General features: G+C 40.6%; 1 protein-coding gene across 1 annotated transcript in view; it reads left to right on the top strand.

Annotated features, from left to right (window-relative positions):
- Nucleotides 1-23,647, top strand: part of PLBD1 (phospholipase B domain containing 1) — a 39,105-nt gene that overhangs the window by 12,642 nt on the left and 2,816 nt on the right. The window contains exons 3-9 of the mRNA XM_040595537.1: nucleotides 2,680-2,763; nucleotides 4,660-4,798; nucleotides 10,952-11,116; nucleotides 12,310-12,454; nucleotides 19,715-19,915; nucleotides 20,026-20,166; nucleotides 23,308-23,493. Coding sequence (XP_040451471.1) covers nucleotides 2,680-2,763; nucleotides 4,660-4,798; nucleotides 10,952-11,116; nucleotides 12,310-12,454; nucleotides 19,715-19,915; nucleotides 20,026-20,166; nucleotides 23,308-23,493 — 1,061 coding nt within the window. The remainder of the gene's footprint in view (nucleotides 1-2,679; nucleotides 2,764-4,659; nucleotides 4,799-10,951; nucleotides 11,117-12,309; nucleotides 12,455-19,714; nucleotides 19,916-20,025; nucleotides 20,167-23,307; nucleotides 23,494-23,647) is intronic.

The raw sequence follows: 23,647 nt of genomic DNA on the forward strand, positions 1-23,647 counted from the left end.
GCTTTTCATGTCTGTAAGGTCCAGTCCTATCATCCAGCCAAAGATGTTTGTTCTGGTTTTCTTGGGTATGAATTCTCTTCCTCCATTACCAACAGAGAAGTGTTGTTAATGAGGCCTTACTTTACTTGGGCAATGGCAGAGTGTGTCCAAATCCATGACATTACTTTTAATTGCTGCCAATTGGGGCATGCTGGGTGCCTAAGAGCAGTATTTAAGTTTGAAACAACATTAATTTTACTTTTTTTCTGATATAACCTCAGCTGACTTGAGTCCTGTCATCTTCCTGCCTAATTTGAAGAAGCAGGGTTCTGCTTTGCTGTTTTGAGACTTAAGTGTTCTTGGCCCAGCTTTGTAAATTGCCTTGCATTTGGCCTTAGATAAGTTGCAAAGACTTACCTTCCTATAATGATCCAGTTTACTTCAGAGGATAATACCCTTACAAAACATGCAAGCCATGCACATGGAAGCTTTGTTAAAGCAAAAAATTTACACAGAGGAACTAAGGGAAAAATTCTCAATAACCTTGGGTGTTTAAAACAGAAAAATCAGTTCCAGGAATTGCCTGTGCTCTGATAGCATACACAAGAAGGAAGGCCATTAAACTGTTTTCAGTCCCCTGATTCTGAACTAACCCAGGCTCTGCATCAGTCAACACAGCTTAAAGATACTACTGGTGTAAAATCTGCTTTGTGTTGTGTGACCTTTTGAGTGCAACATGTAGAGAGTAGAGCCTGGAAGCCTGATCATCTGTCCTGGCCTAGGCAGTGATTAGTTTCTTGGCTGGTTTTATCCTCTACATCTGGTTCTTATTCCTAAAAGACCATCTGCCAGATAGACTGTCTCTTGGTTTTTGCTCCTCTTCCCTAGTGCCATGAGAGCTCTGACTTGTAGTATGGAGTATGTTATGCTATAATTTCCTTCCAAAAATACTTGGGATTTTTATTTGCTAAATTCTCTGTGACAGCAGAGGTGGATAAAATCTCTATGTCTCTTCAACTTTCTTGTCCTCTTCAAGAAGTGGGTTATGATTATGGCATGTAGTCTTGTCTTACATGGGAGATGGGAAGCTCTAGAACTAAAACTGGTAACTGTAGCTGCAGTTTCATAAAAGGTGTAACAGTGCAAAGCTGGCAAATGCTCCCCCTCTTGCCCCAGCATCTCCCTCCACAGATCCAGTCTCTCCAGCCTATGTCTGCCCTGGCACTGATCAGGCCCTTTCATGCATCGGTTCATCTGCGAACACAGTAGAGCTGCCTTCTTGCACCAGCTCTGTGGCTTATATGTCTACATAACAACCTAATTCAAGCTGCAAACTGCCAGAAAAATAATTAACTTTTTTTCTGGGTTAGTGTTTTGCCTGAATGTATGCAGACAATTACATTTGGTAGTCAGAATGGTACCAGAGCTAAGAAGAAAGCAGGGTCATGCTATCAAGTACTTAAATAGCTGGGAACAGGGAAGGGACAGAAAGAGAGGGGAGAGGGTCAATGTGAGTATCAGCAAACCATTCAGTCATCTCTGGTCTATTCTCTAATTATGCCCAGAGAAAAACTGGGAAGAGCTCCTGTTTGCATCCCTCTCAGAGGAAGCTGCCCTCCTGAGTTTTAATACAGGGAATTCTGTCATGCTGGCATGTACCTTCCTTGAGGCTGGTATCTGTTTCTTAGTTCTGTTTTCTTTCAGCACTTGATAAGAGCTAACTTTGCTGATGACTGATGTAGTTCTGTTAACTCCAGACCTCAATAAAATAATTTCCTGCAGATTTCCACCTAGAACTAAATATTTTTCTCCTCTCTGTCTCTTTTTTTCTTTCTTTCTTTCTTAAATTCAGTGGGTCAGAAAAATGTTGATTAAGTTTGACCCAAATTCAGAAATGTTGGAAGTTTTGTTTAGGCTTGAATAAGACTATTACGTTTCACCTACAGAGGGGTGATTTTAACTTCTGGGCTCCTGAGCAATTTTTGGCTGTTGATTCCATCTTGAAATGTAAAGGACTTCGCTTAAGACAAACAAAAGTACCAACGAACTCAAAGAACCCTTACAACTTTTGTTCCTATTAGTTAATGGAGATGAAACAGTTAACTGAATTCAACAAAAAACCTCCCGCACAATAATTTTTGGTGTCCATAAAGCTGAATTGGTTCAGAGCTGGCCTGAGAGGGAGTTTCTGTGGGAACATGTAGGATCAATTTATATTCACTTTAGAAATATTTAGCCTAATCAGGAAGGAAGGAAAATGGTTAATGGTAAGTAAAACCTGCTAAGTATCAGGCTGAAATTATCTCTCACAACTGAACCAGCAAATTACATTCTCCGTACTTGTGTGGGTTTTTTTTGGTTCCAAGTGGAATAGCTGTCCAGTAAACTATTTCTGTTGTGCTTTAAATTAACGTGTTAACACTTTCAAGATGCTTCTGGCCTACAAATATTTGCTGAATGTGAAGTTTTCTATGACATAGTTCAATCACATTCTTGCATATCTTTCCATTGTATAGCAATTTAAACAATCAACTTGTGTTACATTTGCTGTTTATTGTGCACTGAAGTAATTTCTGTGATTAGAAAAAGCTTACTTTGTGGACTGTGGTGCTTATCTCTTGTGCTTGTTGATCAACGGGTTGGTAAGAAAAAGGAAGGGAAGACACAAAAGAATAACTTCTGTTACTCTTGTTCTTTCAGGCAAATGTATGACCATGCTGCAAATATGTATCCACAGTTAATTAAGAATCCTGCTGTTCGAAGTGGAGTTCAGAATTTTATGGCGTATGTATTTTGTTACTAGAAAAAAAATTATTTGAGTCTTGGGTTTGGAGGATGACAGAATTTTGGAGGATTTTTTATTTTCTTCCTTATGGGCTAAAGAAAATATATGCTTCCTTTCCCTCCACTTGAATACCAGTAGTATGAAAAAAATTTCTAAATATACATATGTCCTTCCCTAATGCTGATTCTTTCAAAGAAATGTTTAAAACCATTGCTACAAAGGGGTGTGGGTTAATACCAATGAATTCTGAAGGTCATTCTAGTCAAAATCCTTTTCTAAAAAGCTGGTATTTTGAATGTTACACTGAAGTGTGCAGTCTCCTGGCACCTTAATCTTTTTAGCATTATGTATTCTTTCTTTCCTCTGTTAGGTTAGCATTTTGTATGTTCTACCACTGCTGTAAATTCTGTTTTAATCACAAAAGTCCTGATTCAGTTTTCTCTTCAGCTGCATAAATAAAAATAATTCTGCTCAAATAATGCAGCTACACTGGTGGGAAAGTACAAGTGGGAGAAGAACCAGGCCAGGTGCTGGGAAAGTGATTACCAGTTATTTAAATCTCCTTAGATTTATGTTTTCTTCTGTGACAAATACTTCTGTGAAACTTTGGTTATTTCTGGGGACTGTTCTTCCATCTTTCCCTTGTCTTGTATTTTCCACAAGGGGTTATATATCTGACTAATTCTGTTATTGGTGCACATATATAAGGTTGACTGGGTTTGGCTTTTCCAAAAAGAAGAGGGAAAAAAAAATTCTTAGCATTCCTTTGCTATCATTTTTCAGCATTTTTGCTGCCCTTCTTGTGAGAAAAATGGGTTAGCTACCACATCAATGGGGCTTTTTTCCAGAATGATTCAGCATAGTAGCTGTATCCCCCAAGATGCACTGTTGGATGGAGGGGGGCAGTACTAGATGGCCTTGGACAATTTTCCTGTTGCCTATATCCTAGATTCCTACATTGCTGCTGTACTTTATAGCAGTTTTGCAATAGGGGCTGCTGTGTTGTCCTGTATGCTTTGATCATATCCCCATTCCCTCTGACATACTTCTTGCATCTTGTTACTTCCAGAAAGATAAATCTGGCTGGTTTTATCACCCCTATACTGCTGGAAGAGTTTGCTTCCTAGCCAGGCTCATTCTCTTTTTCTTGTTGCTGTACATAACACTGGATGGTTAGATACAGGAGGGTGGAAGAGGCTGGAATCTAGTCCTGACTTACTTTTTAACACCTGTGGTTCTTCTGTGGCCCTTTGTGCACAGCAAAGGAGGGAACTCTGGTTGTTCCTTATAATGTTGGCTGTTCTTGCCCTAGGGTCCATTCAGCTTGTGTTACCTCATGCCTTAAACCTGGGTTATTTGGCTAGTAACTGATTGGATTTGGCACACAGGATGGTTGTGTTTCACCTCCCACATTTTACCAAGAGGCATAGCAGTGATTCTTAGGCAGTGTTTGAGCACCACCAGCAGAAAGCCTTCATTGTGCTTGTACCTAGGAGAGAGAAACAGGCTCTTCAAAGGCCAGTCTGTTTTACCCTTAAATAGATGTTTAAAAGGGAATGGTTCATCTGACTTATCAGATGCTTGTTTCCCTTTACTGCCTATATGGGGATGCTAGATCTGACATAGCAGAGTCCCCCCCAGAGGTGGAGTACAAATTCTTCTCTGATACTGAAGTCTGGTGGAGGCACACTGCTGCAGGGTATGTTCCATGGATCTGAACATTTATATCCTTTGGGTGTAACATCTATGCCTGCAGGATTGCCAGAGCATGGTTTGCCTCAAAACACTAGGAAGGTTGGATCAGCTGGGCTATAATACATTTGTCTCTTCCCTGCATTATCAATTACACTCTAAAAGAAAAACAAGAAACCCCCAACCTGTTTGTTCCTCTGCAGGAAGCAAGATCAATGGACAAGACAACAAATCAGAAATAATAAGGATGACCCATTTTGGAGGCATGCTGGCTATATTATTGCACAGTTGGATGGTCTGTACATGGGAGCCCTCGAGTGGGCTAAACTACACAAAAAAACAGTAAGATTACTGAATCTCTTTTTCAGTAGCTTGGGGTGGGATGTCAGACGACAAAGATGGGAGAAGGGAATCTACTATTTGGAAAAAAAAAGAAAAAGAAAAAGCATAGTTAGTGGCAAGTACTCATTCTGCATGCCATTCTACAAAAATGTCAGTGGCTGTTCAGCGTATATAATGTGACTGAGCACTCAAGTTATGTCACCAGAGATCCTTTGCACTGGACTTGGAACGCTGTGCGTTCATGTGCTGTTTAGTTTGTGGGAGGCTTTTGTATCCATGTGTGAAATGTTGGAAGACAGACCCTGCTAAAGTGCTTGCTGTCCTCACTTTACAACTGTTACTGAGCAAGTGACCCTCTAGGTATAAAGACTAGCTGCAATAGCATGGATCAGCATGTAGGGAGTGTATTGAAGCCTTTGTTCTTATTTTCCAAGTATCTGATTTCAAAGCTTAAAAACCCTCTCATTTTGGAATATTTTACATTGCTAAATGACTTCTCCTGTTCTCCTTCTAAGTCTCCCATTACAAAATAAACGGTCAATGCTGTGACAGGCCAAATGGGGTAGGTTTTTGGGCGGTGGGGCTGATTTTGGGTGGTATGTGGGGGTTTTTTTGTTCCTAATTGTGTTTTTTTGTTGTGGTGTTAATTTTTTTTTTTTTTAAATTCAATTAGAATTGTGTTCTGGATCATCAGCTTGTGTGAAATAGCAGAGCTCCTTTAGTTCAGTAGAGCTGTGGTGATTAGAATGCTGTTCTTGAGTCTAATGTCTAATAGGTCCCCTCAATGTAAGAGGGAAAACTTGAGTAACTGTAGTTGACCCTTTTTGTCTTGAATTAATAATATCAAGAATTTTTAGGGGAGGTGGGAGTCCTAAATTATAAACAATTGGGTTTTAGTAAAATGCTCATCTTTCTTGTGCAGAACTTACTCTGGGGCTTTCATGAATGGGGAACCAGCTCAGGCTAAAGTATTCACAATCATGGAAAAAAAAAACCCATCCTGATGGGTCTGAGTTTTAGGGAAGATACCAAGAAACCTTGTCTTTCTAGGAAACTTATTCATTAATTTCCTCTCATAACACCTGTATCTGAAGAGCCATGCAAAGCTCATTTACATTCTTGGCTGCTTCAGAGTCCTTTAGATTCTGATGGGAGAAGTGGAAAGTGCTAGTTTGTGTCTGAGCTATTTCTTTATAGTAGGCATGTCCTACCTGCAATATGTATTCCCTGCTACTTATTTAACTGTATTTGATACTGGAAAGCACTTACCTCTGAAGTGACTGAGTAATTTTTATCTTCTTCTCAGAGATCTCGTCAGCATGCCTATATAAAAATGGTGCATTTAGTTCAGGCATGTGGTTCCATCTGAAGTATGTTCCCTCTATTCTTGAACTATGTGCAGTGGATATATTTATTATTTCTTTTCACAAATGTGGCTGGAGCAGCTGGTAGGATTTATTTTGATTCCTTCCTATATCATTCATATTTTTAGATTTGGGCATTATCACCTGTGTTGAGATCCATATCTCTTTATTCAAGCAAGAATGTTCCCTGTGTATGTATTTCTCACTTGAGATGGTGCTGCAGTTCCATCTGTTTGCCAGAGCCAGGAAGTTAACATCAGTCTCTTGCCTTTGAGCACAGTTTGGACAGCTGCTCTTGCACCTGGGTGTTAGGTTTTCCTTGGTGTCAAAATGGTACCTGACAACTCTGCAAAAGTACAGGCAGTTACCTTTGTTGGATACAATGCTACTTTTCAAATACTTTTGGGAGATTAGGCTACAACAGCGCTATTTGAATATGTCTGCTGCTGTTAGGATCCTCTTAAGGAAATAAAAAGCTTGAAGATTGTTGCTCCAAGCTTACACAGACAATAAAACCAGGTGCAGATGCAGTGTTGCTGACTACTGTTCTAATTTTGACACATCCACTTATCTGAGAATCACCCCAGCTTCTATAAACTGTTGGCACTTAAAAAGCCAAACTACACTAACAAAAAAACTCCTGAAGAAGGCCAGCAGTATCTTCCTTATTCCTTATGATTAAAGAACATCAGCCCTGCAAAGAGGCTGTTTTCAACTTTGCTCTTGCAGTATATGTTATAAGAATGTTAAAAAGGTTCTTTTATTTAATACCTTAGATTGTTAGTAAGTGGAATGTTTGGCAAATACACACCCCCCCCCCCCCCCCCCCATCTATTGAGTGAATTTTTCTTATTTCTAAGTAATATGCTTTGGTTCAATTAATCCAATGTTTTTGATCTTTCTTTGGGCAACAACTACAGTAACAAGTACTTATTATTTCTGTTTCTCATTTCTCATCTTAAAAAAAAAGAAAAAGAAGTAACTAAAGTTGTTACTACAAACCTCCACACCAAATTCTGCATGGTTTTAAAAAGAAATCTCATTCCTATTGCGTATTTTCCTTAGTGCTTTGAGAGTCTCTTCTTCCCTCTTTCCTTTGGTAGATACTACTTTACTTTCATTGAAAAAAGAATCCTGTCTATATGTGTATTATCTTAAACTTGTTCCCCATGATGATAGTCCTATTTTTTGATCTCTAGTGATGCAGTAGTTTGGATTCATGCTGGTAACGAACATTAGAAATACTGAGAATCTCTTGTGTGTGGATTGCAGCATTTGTATTTTCTTGTTTCTGGTGGATTAGTTGATAGGCACTTCTTGTGGAAGACAAATGAAAAGATGTAACTTCCCATTGTCCTGTACAACACAGGGTAGTTGAAAGCTATGCCAAATCCATATAGTGCTTGAATGAGAGTCAAGTTATGTGCACACAGGTCACTCTGAAATGTTCCATTATTTCTTTTCTCCCCTAAACTTCAGTCTACTTCACTTGAAATGGTAAAACCATTGTGTCTGCCACAAATAACTGAGCCTTACTACAGGAAGAAAATTTGGTTTGGACTCTGAGCTGCTTGATTGATAGTAGTACTAGCACATATTTTTTTGTTCCTTATATGTATGAAGCAAATGTTTTGTAGTGTACTGTTTTAAACTTCTTTTTAATTGCATAGAGTCTGGTTTCCAGCAGGGCTATTTTAGGTAGGTGCTTCCATTTAAGACTGCATGAAGGCAATCTGTATTGTAAATATGTGTATTTCGAATCTGATATTTACCGGTATCATTAAGAATTATGTCAAAATCTGAATACATTTTCATGTTAAAGTGTGACATTATTCCATCTGGTTTAGCAACATTTTATATCCAGTAAACAAACCCAACCCTTTTGTCAAGACAACTTCTGAAGGAGGGGCACTCAAAGAACATTAAGCCTTTTCATCTGCCTAATGCTCTACCAACGCTGTGATTAATCTTGGGCTTGTCTACACAGGGAAATTACTCTTGAATAAGGAGGTGTCAGAGTTTTAAATACTACAATGATTCTAGGACAGCCCTCTACTTGTACTTCCTCATTTTGTATTGAGAATACTCATGCATGGGGGAGTTGCTGGAAAACAGTGGTTACAGAGTAACTTGTCTATTTTAATCTCTCATGTAGATGAGCTTTGAAGGTTGGTTCTTTCCTATCTGCTGTACCTTTTCTAAGTTTATTTCTCCTTACAGCTGATGTAACTCATTCAGTTTGATTTTTTTTCTCTTCAGGATGGTACCCTAGAGGAGCCTCACATTCTAATAAAAGGACTTTTTGTCTTGTAGTGGATATACCACCTCTCTGCTTGTCAATTTAACTCATTCATTCACTTTTTCTCAGGATGCAAACCATGCATACAAGGAGTTTTCCTGACATTGCTGTGTGAGATAGGAGAAGGTGATTACTGAAGATTGTAATATGCCCTATATTATGCACTTGTTATGATGCATACTTCTTTTTGTGTCTAATTCTTGCTAGCGGACCCTGATTAACTCCTCATAGAGAAGATTTCTCCATATATCCTGGAAATCAGCTGTAGTTGTTCCCAAACTGGGGTGCTCTACCTTGTGACAGATGTCTCAGGCCAGTTCTGAAATTCCCAGATTTGGCCTGCATTGCAGATTCCCAAAAGTCTTCTGTTTGCATGCATTGTTTTACTGAGACTCCAGAGAAGCTCTGTGCACTGTGCTTGTGTGATGTCACTGAGTATCAGACAATCTTAAACACAAAGCCAGGTTTATCCAAGCAGAGGAGTGAATTCTTGGAAATAAACTGGAACAAAATCTGCTTGCCCCTCAAAAGAGGAATGAAAACAGAACTGTACCAGGTGTTTAATAGTCTAGTTCCTCTTTTACTTCTCTGATATTTTGACTGGCTTTGGGAGCTGGCAGCCAGACCTCACCCAGTGGAGCCCTGGGAATTTAGAAAACCTTTCCTTCTTTCTTTGAGTGGGTCCTTCCTTTTGCTGTCTGGCCACCTTCAGTTCTGATGGCTTCCTTGCTTGGCACCTTTGTTCTAGCTTGAATGGACTGCCTAGTGGTTACTGAATTTTTGACTTGAAATGACTGTAAGGTAGCAGAGAAATGTGAAACTTTTAAAAAATATACAGGCTATTCCAAGTGATGCTGCAGCAGTATCTGTAGCTACCTGTAGATGTTGCAATGAAGGCAGATTTTAGAGAGGAGAATATGGAGTGATAGCAAATGGATGTCAAGTACAATTAAAATGTCTTGGGGCAGGCCAAGCATTCTCATATACAATCCTGTTTGCTACCCTCCTGGTGTACTGTACAGTAATGCCTGTGTAAATTGGACATTGGAAAACAACTTCTCATCATGTGGTGGGCTTGCAGATCTTTAAGTGCAGCTGGATGGGGAAGAATTGCATTGAGACAGTGCCAGGTGTCTCTGTATAAATTCTAAAGAGACAGCAGTTGTTTGGGCTGGTTTGGAAATGATTCATACCACTGAGTGGCTTAACACTATCAAAAGATACATCTCTTGATCTCTGTCAGTTGTGGCCTTTGCTCCCTGTTTGGTTACTTGCAGCAAAACCACAATGAGCTAAAGCAATGTAACATATATGAAAATTTGCTTTGGATTTCTTCCTCAAACTATAGCTGCTGTTAGGGCCTTCTGTGACACATGATTTTAGTTGTGAGGATGGCTTATTTCTCTCACTTGTCTTGGTAAGCATTGTGGGAAGGTTTAATTCCTTCCCCTGGGATATATGGACAAGAGTTTACATTATTTTCGGTTTTCCTGTTCATTATTTTCTCTGCCAAAACAGCAGATGGATAACACACAATTCAGTCTTCTGAATAAAAAGTAAATGGATTTGTTGCTGTTTATTTTTTCCATGTCCTTGTCTCCCCTTTATTGGGGTTTGTAGAGGGATCAGCTACGTGGTTTAATAACAGTGATTTATATTGCAAGTAATGTGTTTCTTTGCTATATAATTATGCCCCATTCTAAAATTACTATTCATAGCCCTACAGCGATGTGTGTTCGGACTTCTTTTCAGTAAGCCTTGCCCTAAGTAAAGGCACAGTGCAAGCAGGGCCTTTGGAGGTTGAGGTTAGACCACTGTTAAGCTCTTACTGCTTTTGAAGAGGCAAACTAAGAGCAGGTTCTGAAAAGCATGTTGCACAATGAGCTCTGTGTAGCTAACCCTAGCCAGTTCCAGCCATAAGGGGTTTCTGAAAGCACATGGTGTAGTGCCTTTTGACTGACCCTTTCTTTAGCTTGTTCCATACCTGATTAGTATTGTTAGCATATCTTGCTTCCCTCATTCGTTTTCTCAACCTCCTCAGTCCTGAGGATGCCTTAAATTAGAGTCTTTATAAAAATCCAAAAACTCCAAAGAGTGTTTGTTAATGTAAGGCTCTTTCTTTGTTTATCTAGATGCTTTTGAAAAAATTAAATCCTACTATTACCCCAGCTTAACAGTAACAGCAGACTGATTGGTATACTGTTTGCAAAGACACAGAAGTTTCGTAAGTTACAGCTAGCATTTATTTTTTTTTCCTCAGAAATGTTAGCATTGGTAATACTGCTGCAAGGTTCAGACCCTCAAATATACCTAGGTGCTTAATGCTACACTGAGTTTGAACATCTGGGCCTCGTGAGCAGGCATTTCATAGACCATGCAAGAGCTTCTTTTGAGAGCAAAATAAAAAAAAATCTTAACAGTTGAGGCTGTCTTGATGCTCCTCTGTCTGAAAGTGCTTTTTATGGTTTCTCTTTTTCTCCCTTTCCTCAGCCACTGAGCGTCTTTGATGTCCAGTTTCTGAATGCAGTTGGAGACCTTTTGGACCTCATTCCTGCATTATTTGAGTATTCAGCACGGAGTGGACAATGCAACGTGGAACCAGGAAGCCATGGGAAATATCAGTGGGATATGGGTCACTGCTCTGCACTCATCAAGGTAAGCACCGAGAACGTCATCTCTTCTATGACTATGGCTATCAACTATGACTGTTGATTTGCAGTGTCACGAGTCTGCATTTCTGGAGTCTTCATTGTTTATATTGTGTATGCATAAAAAAACTCGTGTCAATCAAGGTGCTTTTATGCAGTTGTCACTTATGCTTCTATAGGATTTTGGGTTCGGTTTTGCTCACACGTGTCCAAGGGCAGGGGAAAAAATAAACCAAAACAAAACCAAAGGGTTTGGCAATGATAAGGCACTGGAATTGCTAGGGAATGGGGAACTACCACAGAGAGGAAGGGTAACTTGTTTCACCTAGCCAAGTGAAGTCTGAAAGGGGGTGTTGTGAATGTCTACAAATACGCTGGGCAAATAAGCAGGGAGGAAGGGAAGAGGAATACTTGAACTAAAGGACGGTGCTAGCATGAACAAATGGGTGCAAGTGGACGATGTTTTCTAAGTGTTAGCAGTGATACTGTGGAACAACTTTCCAGTGGGAGTAATGACAGAAAAAAAATGCTTTTAAGATAAGTGTCTGATACATCATAGTGGCAATTAAATTTTTAAGATAAAGTTATTGATCTAGTCGGCATATGGAGACTTCATACATCCCAAAGCAACAATATTCACCTTAAATTGAGAAGCATTCATTTAAGCATTTGCCTACAGCAAGAGTTTTCTGAGCTAACAACAAATCTTAGAACCAGAGAAATACTTTGAAAAGATGTACTATCAGTATATATATATTTACCTTTTCAAATTGAATTTACTTGCATTTGCTTCCATACTTCAAAGTCACGCGGAGGCATTTTCACAGAAACGGCACGTTTTAAGATATGTCGGATGTGTTTGCAGAGCTAATCTGAATGTGTAAATACAAGTATTCAGTAAGAAATCATGAAAACAAAATATACCATGTGATGGAGGTGTCCCCAGAAATCCTAAGCTGTTTCATTTTGAAAAATAACAACCGATTACTTGAAAACAGCATGTGGGCAAGAATTATTTCCAGAGGCTTCAGAAATTCATTGTTAAGTACACAGTTAAAAGCACAAGAATCTGCTCCTTCCTGAACAATGCAATTAATCAAACTACTTAAAACAAGTTGTTCTCCCAGTTTCTATCAAGTACAAAACATGCAGTGTATAGTAGGGTCTGAAATTATTTATCTTTCTGCTTCTCTTTTCCAGGTTCTACCTGGATTTGAGAATATATATTTTGCCCATTCCAGCTGGTTCACATATGCAGCCACACTGAGAATATACAAGCATTGGAACTTCAATATAATTGATCCAGACACTAGAACCAGCCGTGTCTCATTCAGCAGTTACCCAGGTAAAGTCAAGAAAAACAAAACAATGTAGATATCCAAGATGGTGTGAATCATCTTACTGTCTTGCAGATGTCTTTTCTATAAAAAGGATGATACCTCAACAAGCACTGGCTTCAATCTACCTTAAAATTTTCAGCCACCAAGAGGACCAAATGCTGTCTTCAATTTTCTGGCTTGAACATGATATTGTTGTTGTTGTCTTTTGTTGTTGATTAATCACCTTCAGTGCTCTGAATAGTACTAGTTAAATATTCTACCTCTGGCACAAACATGCTACTTTGAATTCTGCTTATGTAGTCTGCAGTCATCTCAAGTGTTGAACTTCTCATCCTGTCTATAGCATTTGCAGGTTTGGTAATAAGTTTTAAACATTTCTGTTTACCACCATGGCATGACTCATGTTGTAATGGGATTGTCAATTGTATTGACTTCTTTGGTGTTGGGTTAGCAAACCTTCAGTTCTTTTTCGGTTGTTCTGCCCCCCCCCCCCCGCATCTCCCTCTTCTAGCTTTTCTTTAAGCTGTTGCAGAAGAGAGTATTTTTTAATGCTTATTTCATGTGTTAGTAATATAGCCAGCCAGAATATTTAAAATCTCTCATAGGAATATTAGGCAGCATATAATATTCTCAAGTTTCCTGGAAGAATGTTAGAAAACTCCAGAAGTTAATGTTTCAGTGATAAAATATATACTTCTGCTAGAGTAGCACCAAGAAATGTTAACATGAAAAACCAAAGCAAATCTAAGATCCTTTAAGAGTGAGTCAACATTGCATAAGTTTTTAAAGATGGAATTTCAAATTCAGAAATACCCAAGCACTCAATCTTCATAAACTTCTTAACTCTCTCATTCTGATGAAATGTTGTTGGTTAATGATTTCAAAATGTGCTTTGTTGAATTACTGTGCTTGCCTTACTACAAAGGCAAGGGTGCTTCACGGCAGGGACTCCTGAGACTGACTGGGAAACAGTGTTTTGAAAAACATTGATTTCACATTGAAAGCAAGTATTTCTTTCTGTAGGGTTCTTGCCCTCAGTGACCCTCAGGAATGCAACGTGTTCTGACAACGTGAGATTTTTGCTCTGAGGGACAAGTAGAGGTATTCTGGTGAATGCCTGTAAGCTATATAGGCTTTTAAGAGCTTGGGTTATCTTCAGTTCCCTTGGAGAAATTCCACTTGCTTGTTGCAAGGAATTTTGCCAAGCCTGTATAATCTGGTAGAAAGCCAAGTTTTCTGTCTGGCCTGTTCATCATCTGAATGTATGGAAGGTTGTTCTGGACCTCTTCTCTCTCAGCAGAAATACTGTTGAGGATAGCGCTACCCTTCAGGAGAATATGGCTCTGTTTAGCAAGTGTTGCGTGCTGCACTCTGCTGTGGATTCAAAAGTGGTGATCAGGATTAGCCATGCAGATCACTTCTTATTTTACTTTTAGTGGGTGTCTGTGGTGGTGTTTCTGGGTTGTTCCTTTTATTTCATTTTATACAAAGAATCCACAAAAGTCTTCTGTTTTGATGAGGCAGGTAAAGCATTGCTGTATGGCAGGATACCTGAAAATTAGCTACTACTATGCTGAAATGGTTGGGGTCTCTTCACTAGTGTACAAAATCCGTGTGCTTCCCTGAGACCGAGTTCTGCAGAGATGACTTCTTTTAAAGCTTACTTGTGTGAGGTAGACTCTGTCAGAGTGATGTGGTAATGCATACTTCTACCAGCAAAACTGAGTGAGAAATGTTGCAAAACATTTGCCATGGCTGCAGTGAAGTCTGAGAGACACAGGATGCTATCACAAGAACTAGACAAGCATGATCTATTGACTGCAGCAAATTGCATTATCTGTGGTGGGTGTAGTTTACAAACTTGCAGTTTTCTAGGGGGTGGGTAAGCTCTAAAACACTGGCCGGGTAATGATCTAGGGACGCTGCACAAGAAGCAGGAAACTGCCAAATTCCTCTGCTCCGTGTTGTGATGATATGAAGCCTTATAATTTCAGGCCATCTGACCATGGAATCTGCAGGTCCTGGCCATGGTTCAACTTGGTAGTTGTAACTTCTCCCTGCATGCAAGTTCCCACTCATATTCTCCATCCTGATAGCTTTTCTACTGGTTCTTAGGGTCTAAGCTAGTAAGCTGTCCTATGTGCTTTAGGATCATGTTACTATTCAGAAGTATTGCCTTTTGGAAGAAGCAAAGAGCATTGAAAGACAGATGTCCTTCCGGGCCTTCAGGGACACTTAACTTGAGTAATTCAAAGGTTCCTGTCATCCAGCTTACTGGTTACAAAGTAAAACTCCTCTACCATCCAAAAGCTGTGTCGGAAAAGCTTCAAGGAGTCATTTGCCTTCCGAGAAGGAATGTGCCAGCTCCCTGACTTCTCCTGGGGTTATAAGAGTAAAATTGTCCAGATTGTTTATTTACTGAATTTGAAAAGACTGGCTACTACACTGCAAAAAATTAATTTTTGTTCTGACTCAGTTTAGAGTATCTAAGACTATTCACTAACCATGATGCATGTCAGTGTGTGCATTATGATGCAGCTAGAGAGCCTTGCGCTTCCTTGCTTCTGCTGTGACTGAGCAGGCTGGAGGACAGGCAGGAATTGCAGAGTCCATCCTGGCTTCCCCAGCAGTTCCCTACATTCCTGCCAGGATGCTTAAATGTCCACTGTTACAGCATGTCTTTTTGCTGCTTTCTCCCTTTCAGAGCAACAGTAGTGCTGCAGAGGCACAGTCAAGTGGAAATGGATGGGAGTAGTAATCTCTCCTTTTGCAGACTGATTTAGCCACTGGCTGCTTTATTTCCATGCTAATCCTAATCCTCACTAGAAATCTGCTCATTGTCTTAGCTGCTTCTTCTGTTGAAAGCATCTGTGCAGAGCTGCATGTAGGACAGGTCTGTCAACCTCTGGAAAGGAGGAATGTCTCTGAGCTGAATGTATGGGCACCCTTGACTTCAGTGTCTTGTTCAAGTTCTGGACTTAATGTGGTTAGTGAATCTGTGCACAGCAGAGATAAATTGTACAGACACGTTACAGTTGCTCACAAATGTTGAGTGAAGCTATACTCATTTGGAGGGGGAAGAAATGTGGTGACAAGGTAGGTGCTGTGTTTTGCATTAAGTATCCGGTAACAGATCAGAGAGAAAGCTCCCCGCACACCCCCTGCCACATGTGCAGTCACAGCTTTACACTGCCACTTTGAGGCATTCAAGGAAATGAGCCCAACTAATTGACGAAACTTGCAGTTTTCCTTGGACAGCAGAGAGGTTGCAGCTCTTGAAGATTTATGTCCATTTGGATGGACCTCTTGAACAGTTAGTTTTAACTCCATTTAAGAAAGGGAATCTACCATTTGGGCCCAAGCACTCTGCTTTGGGTAGTGACCTACTTTCTCTGGGCTGAACCGGTCTCATTAAGTATGTGATTCCATAAAATTGGTCATGGAGAAAAACCCTCTAAGACTTGATTTGAAGTTTTAGAAGGCAGGCATTCTTTAGTACAGTGCTGGGAGCATGGGGGAATGTTTCCTTGGAGTGTGCTCACCAAGTTACTCAAGGGTACGCATTATATACAGCAGAGTATTTGCACATTCATAGTGTATTACATACTCGTTCACATATAGGATTGGTTACAAGTTTCTTGTTTCTAGTGCACATCCTCAGATAGAACTGCTGATTTTTTTTTACTCACTACATGTGCTCCCCAAGCAGGGGCTTGCCTTCTTTCATGGGGGCTATTTGAGTCAGAGGTTGCTGTCTTCCACTGCAGCAATTACCTTTGTCCTACTTTCAACCAGCTTTCTGTGAATTGTAATACTTTATCAACCTGTCTCCTCTTGGTGACAGAACTTCCTCACTTGGAAGCTTCTTTCTGCATAACTTAAGATAATGGTGTTCTTTTCACCATCCATTCTTTGTCCCTGTCCTTCCCAAAGCTGACTCCCTTGATTAGAAGTCCCTGCATTCATCACTTTAGAGAGTCAGCTTGGCCTAAACTTTGTGCACAGATTTCTTTAACATATGGCTAAATACTAAATCAGAGTTTGGTAATTCAGGAGTTTAGACATCTTGTGCCCTTGCTGAGCCACCAACCTTCCCTTAAGAGAATACTTTGACATAAATGTATATACAGTGGTATCTATATAGTGGTGTCATATGTTACTCTGTTTTTAGCTGTTAAAGCAAAACAGTTGAGAAGATCTTCACTGGCACCTTTGCTCGTCTGGTCTGCTGTCGGGATGTTGCTTGATTGATACAGGCTGTGACATGGGAACAAGATGGCACGGGTTGTCTTGATGGATGGCTATATATGTGTTGCTAAGGCAGAAGAGAGAAGTAACATATCTCTTGGTTTGAAATAGTTTGGTGTTAGTGCAGGGTTATTCTTCCCTGCAGTTTGAGCAAGAGCTAGGAGGAACAAAATATGGAAAGGGCAGTAGCCCTTATATTCAGAGGACCAGCTTGTTCAGGAGGTATTGCCAGACCATTTATTGCTTCCCTGCTCCCTCCTATATCTGTCTAAAACCTGGAGGGAAGCAGGGGAAAGTGTCTGAAGATGAGGTGCCAGAGCTATAGTGTAGGACATGCTATTTCTTAGAGCCTAGGAGAGGTCTGCAAGTGGAAGGAAGATGGTTGGTCAAGTTCAGTCTTGACTGGGAAGCAGCTGCTGATGGGGTTAAGAAAACTAATCCAGAGAAGATGTGTCCATTGCCATTGTCAAGTGTGTTTATAGCCCGGAGCATGGAGCATCTCAGCCAGGAGCTACATTAATCTCTGTGAGGTGATGGCTAGACCTCATGGCTCTGACTTCCAGTCTGTAATACTGACCCTTTCTGTACTTGAATGAGCACAATGGCCTTTTAAAACACCAAAAAGGCAGATGCCATCTCAGATGGTTCAGAAAACAGCAGCCTACCTCTTCAGGAACAATAGCTGGCAGGACCATGTTACCCCTCCACATACTCTTTGGTGTGTTGACTCTGCAGAACAGTGTGGCTCGGATTTCAAAAACATTTTGTTTTGCTTGCCTAATTAATATTGTCATGATGAATGAAACTCCATACTCTGGAAATGTCAGTTTTCCAGTGGTGATTGGAAACTGAATCTAAATGGCTCAGACCCAGAAGATGCCATCAGAAGTGCTTTTGTTTGTTTCTACGTAGGAAGAGTCAGGCTCATTGGAGGGAATTAAAAAAAGACTGATAGTTGCTGGTAAAAACAGGAGATGGGTTTACAGAAAAAAGTAGATGAACTGTACAGTAAGATAACGGTTGACATAAAGGGCATTTTCAATTACAACAGATTCTCATGCATACTTAAAAAGACAGGAGTGACACAAGAGGACATCAAATACCTGGGCTTCACCCGGGTTTTATTTTTGTGGATGTCTTTGCTGTGGATAAACTGTTGTATGTGTTTTAACTTCCCTTTGTTTCATGGGTGTTTATGCCTTAAGTTAAAATGGTATATCTTGCCTTGGAATAATTAGGCTAGTAATGATGTGGAGAATCATGAAGGACACACTGTATTATAAAACATCTTAGAATAAAACTTGGTAAATACTAAGGCCCAGAAGGAAATCAGCTTTTTTCCAGCTTAGCTGAGCTTTGCAATTTATTTGAATTACAAAGTTCAAACTTCAGTTAATTTAGCATCATTTGTTGTGTTGACACTTGCTTTGAGTTGAGTTTTTCTGTTTTATCTCGGCTGTTGATTGAAAAAGAAGAAAAAACTATTAGATTTATCTTGAAGTAGGGCACTTGGCATTGGCACCCATGTGGGAATTGGCATTCAATTGGAATCACAATTGTTGAAGTTTGGGCAAGCACTTGACTTGTTACACAACTGCTTAGTGCTGGAGTATCCCATGTCTTTGTATAAAATAGACTGACAGAGCCAGGTTTAGAGTGTTTCTTTTCTTGTCTTTACTTATTGGAGAGAGAACTGTGCTGTTGATACACATAACTTACTGACATTTTTTTTTCTGTCTCCAAGAATAAAATTCTAGGAACAACAAAATGGCAGAGTGCTCTGCCTGTTTTATATTGACATATTTTTAGAAAACAGCTAACCACAAAGTGTATTTTCCTGGATTGATTCTGATTTGAGATCTTGAGACTTTAAAGAAATCTTGCTGAAATGGAGCCCTTAGACCTCCTTCAAGCAAAAGTGATGTTTGCCTTTTGATGAAAGCCCATGAACAGGAGATAGAGCTGAGTTGTCTTTCTGGCTGTTACAGGTTGCTGACCTTAGTTCGTTTGTGGAGTGCATTAATAAAGCTTGCTGTAGAAGATACCATAGTGGAAGTCAACTATTAGACTGTTGCGCTGCATTTTGGCATTTTGTACTCTTTCAAGAATGATACTGTTAAAAACTCATTAAGAAGAGACGTTTCCCAACCTGGCAGCCCTGTATCTGCTGGGGAATCTCAAAGTCAAGTTATTTCTGCTTTGTAAGTAGTCACTGTGCTATCCGTGGCATTATAGCTGACCTTTGCAGCTCTGTATAGCACCTCCTGGCGTGGGATCTGCAATTGGACCGAGTACTTCTGTTGGCATGTGACCTGGAAGGGAATCATGCCCAGAGATCCACTGTTGTGTTGCGTTTGCAGGGCTGATAGGCATAAAACCCCCAAATGACAACATGTCAGAAAGAGGAGTAGGTAAAACTTTCTCTTATATACAGGATGTGTTTTATGATTTAAGAGGTGCCCATTTCTCGGAGATGCTTTTAATAATAGTTAGACTGGAAGAGATTAAACTGGAAGGAAGATGTTTCTGCCTGGCTTGATTTAGTCTAGAAGGGATTAATTTAAAATAATAACTGTTGTCCTTACAGAATAAAAATCTAAAATTGAAATTGGTTGATGAAAATGTCTTTGGAGTTTGTACTTCTGTTCTGGTTTTCTTTGTTGTATTTCTTAAAGGAATTTCTTTGTTAGAAACTTTAAGTGCCTGTGAGTGTATGTAATCCTTCAGTGTAAGAAGACATAGGTTTACATAAGGAGAGACTTCCAAGCTTGGGATGCAAACATGTTCTAAACAAAGAACATGTTGTGTGTTGACAGCATGATAAACGAGAAACTTTGCTGGCAAGTGGACTTCAAGCACTCACAAAAGTCTCCACCTCATCTTTAATATTTTGTACAATTTGATTTCAAACACACACGTTTACTCATTCACATCCTCTTGGCTTGTTTCTCTGTTTTGTTCTATGAGTATGTGAAAGGTTCACAAAGATAACAAATTTTGTACTATTGCTGTTTAAGGCTTTTTGGTGTCCCTGGATGACTTTTACATACTAGGCAGTGGCTTGGTAATGCTGCAGACTACCAACAGCGTGTTCAACCAAACCCTCATTAAACAAGTGGTGCCTGAATCCCTGTTAGCTTGGCAGAGGGTCCGCATTGCTAACATGATGGCAGATGGTGGCAAAACGTGGGCAGAAACCTTCTCGAGGTGCAACTCTGGTAAGTACAATTTCACATGAATCTTAGAAAAAAGGATGTGTTCCTTCTTTCCCTTGTACTCTTTTCCTTCCCCAGGCAGGACATGTAACTCTCTTTGCTCTCATACCTAGGGACCTACAACAATCAGTACATGGTGTTGGACCTGAAGAAGGTCAAGTTGCATAAGAGCCTGGATGAAGGTACACTGTACATTGTTGAGCAGATACCAACCCTTGTGGAGTACTCTGATCAAACAAATATTCTCCGGAAAGGTAATAGCTCCTATAGCAGTTGCTGGCTTAGGAAAGCCATCTCTTTGGGCCAGCTGATAGAGAATTGTTCTTTGTCCCTAGGAAGGGTTTATTGAACACTAGTGCTGAGTTTCAAGTTAGAAAGCTTTGTGTGAGGATCCCTCTGTTGTCAGGTCCATTATGTTGTATTCAATTCTCCTGCATGCTGTGGCAGAAGTGTGGTGAATATCTGTATTTCTTAAAATCAGGGGAGGGAAGAATAAACTTTGCTTTTGTGCTGTCTTTCTGGTATTATTTTGCCCCGTCTTAGAGACCCACGAGGAAAATGGTGAGTCTGAAGCAGTACTAAGTAACAGTGGTGCTGTGGGCTACTTGAAATGTTTGGTGAGTGGGTCACCCTATGATGAGGTGAGCTGTTCAATATGAGAGAAGTTCTATGTTAGATTCAGCTCCTAAACTTTTCTGGAGCTCTGTTATCTGATAAATATTTGCTGTTTAAAAGATTGCTTAATCCCCTAGGAAGACTAGCAACCACTTGATGGAAAACAAACAAACAAAAATCTAGGGTGAGGCAAAACACCCACTGTCAGATTTGATTCACAAGTGTTTCCGAGACAGTTTGTCAGCATCCAAAAGCCTGAGCTCACGCCACAAATTTAAGTGTATGTTTGGTGCTTTGTGCTCTCTCCTCTAATCACATGCTGAGGAGGTGAATTGATGAATTGCTTTTCATCATCAGAATGACTGAAAATGCATTTATGTTAGCAGCTGGGGTAGTTTCCCTTGGACTTTTTCCTTGTGTCTGGCTCCTTGGAAAGTTCTAGCTTACTCTGAGGATTGCATGATGTCAATATGGTTTTATGAGATCTTTCTTAATGATAATTTGGAAAAATCTCAGTCTATCCCTTATGCTTCTTTGGCTCCTTTATCCACTGAAGATATGGAAGTAGGCTGTTGCACCTTATCTTCCTGTGTTTGTGTGTAGTTCAGATGGTGGAATGTCTGGGGCTTCTCTGCGCTGTGTTGTGGATTGTGGTGCAGACAAACAAGCTAATAGAGACCCTGTAGCTTTGGCACTTGAAGCAATGCAACCATGTCATGGCAGTCCTGCAGCTGTGCAGAGAGGCCAGGCTTAGAGAGTTCCCCAAGTTCCTTTTCAGCAGTGACTTGAGGGCTACTGTGTGGGATTCCCTGTAGGACTGAGCCCAACCCCTGGGCTTGGGTGCACAGTGACCACTTATTCCCCCCTAGGAGATCGAGTGGCTGCTCTGTTCTTGAAGGTGGCAGCATGTATTAGAAATTGCGTATTCTTTTATACTTAAAATACGGCTTTTCCCAGGTATCTAAATGCACCTTGTATGTTTTGGATAACGCAGCATCCAGTCTCTGGTTGGGTGCACCTTGCCAGGCCTAACAGGCAGATTTCAGTGGCTTATAACAGCCCTTGGGTAGCTGCCTTAGGTTGTACACTGCAGTGTCTGCACGGGATTTGCAGTCCTGCAGAGCCTGAGACACAGGAGAGCTCTTGCTGGAAGGGACCTTCAATAGCTTCCTCTGTTCTGGCAATTTAAACAAAAAGTTTTTCCAGGTGGGAAAAGGGAGTCGTCTGTATGCACTGCATTTGTCAGACAATAGCATCTTTTTGAACCACAACTAAACCCTACCGATTTGGAAGCTGATGTGTCTGTATCCTCTGGCCTGCATCATCAGTGGCTGGCAAGCGCGCTCGTTTCTGGAGGACTGCCTGTATTACAACACAACAAGTACACAACCTGTTTCCTTCAGGTAGGCTCTAGGTCATGTAAGCAAATGCCAGCACACAGGTTGTTCCTGTCTGCTGCACGCTAGGCAGGACCCAAGCTGCTAAGGCCTCTACTCGGGCAGTGTTGCAGTGCTTATACTGTCTGCGTATCTGTCCTACAGACAGAAACCAAACTCCCAGAGTGTTTCATTCCTTCCAAGTCCCAGATGATTTTCTTGACCATCTTGTAGCCAGACACCTTGTGTTGCGCTGGGCTGATGTTAATACACGCAGCTGTTAATACATGCAGTCCTTCATTTACCAGTGTCTAGATAGTAAATCTGTAAGCCAAAACCCGGTGTGTGTGATTTTTAGAAGCAACATTCCCCACTGAGAACACAAATGCTAGTGCTTTGGAGAGAAACTAAAAGTATGCTGCTCTTGGGACTAGCTCATGTTATATACTCTCTGCCTAAACACTTCTTGGTGCCTGCCTTGGGAAAAAAAAAAAAAAGTGTTAAAGTATGAGTATCTATTCTTACTTCTTCCAGGACTTGCTGTACCTAGATTCTGTCCTGGATGATCTCCTGATTCTTTACAAGCCTTTCTGCTTTCTACACTGGTCTTGTTTCAGGCAGTTTTATGTTGCCTGCCTAAAACACACTCTGGAGTTCTGGGTTGCTCTTTAGTTAACAAAACTGCACCAAAAAAAAAAAAAAAAAATTCACACTTGCTTTTGGAAAAATCAGGGCAGGGCTTGGCTCTGCTCTGCTCAATCACTTCTTAACCCTCAAAGGCAAATGTATGGCTATTCCCCCATCCTTCCTTATTGCTGTGTGCAACCACAGCTTTCCAGCCACCACTGCACAAAGCACATATATTCTTTGCTAACCTGCCTCCTGTTCACCCCTGTAGTGCTGTGGTCCGCGTGTGTTTGTGTGTGTCCATATGTCCCTGACATCTTGGCATGGTCTATCAGTCTTCCTTGGTGAGATGGGAAGGGGGTCGAAAAGGGAGTGACTCCAATCCTCTTGCTGGGAAGCTTGGTGGAAGTAAGTGAGCTTACACTCCTCTAAGGTTGAGCAGGGAAACCTCTGCAGGAGGGCTGTGGCCACTCTGCATGTTCATGTCAGACTCCTGCGAGTCTGGTCTCAGCTGTTTTGTAGGATGAGTCCTCAGGGTGGAAATCTGGGGGCGGGTTGCCTGGGTACAGTCTACAGTGGTGTTATACTGGGAGTCAACCCTCGTCATGCCAGAGACTGTTGCCTTATTTTCTGGTGTTCAAACCAGTTAGACATGTTATTCCTCGACATGCAGTTAAGGCAATACAGCAGAGAAAATGGCTTATTTTTCTTTTTTCATGTAAGCAAGAGTGTTCAGCTTTTCTAAGTGATTAAGAGATTACGTTTTGTCTCTGGCAGGTTACTGGCCTTCATACAACATCCCTTTCCATGAGAAGATATACAATCTCAGTGGGTATGCATCATATGTTGAGAAGTATGGCATGGATTTCTCTTATGAGCTTGCTCCAAGAGCAAAAATCTTCCGTCGAGACCAGGGCAAGGTGACCAGCTTGGAAAGCATGAAGTACATCATGAGATACAATAGTAAGACATGTGTTTATGTACTGTGGAACTGATCTTAATAAAGCATTGTTACTTTTATTTCTTGGATTATGGGGGAAACTGCAGTCTCACATTCAGATCAGTTATATTAGGTGTAGAGTACACACAAAGCAAAAAGATAACACAAGCTTACTGT

This window comes from Falco naumanni, chromosome 5 (assembly GCF_017639655.2).
Source record: "Falco naumanni isolate bFalNau1 chromosome 5, bFalNau1.pat, whole genome shotgun sequence".
NCBI lineage: Eukaryota > Metazoa > Chordata > Aves > Falconiformes > Falconidae > Falco > Falco naumanni.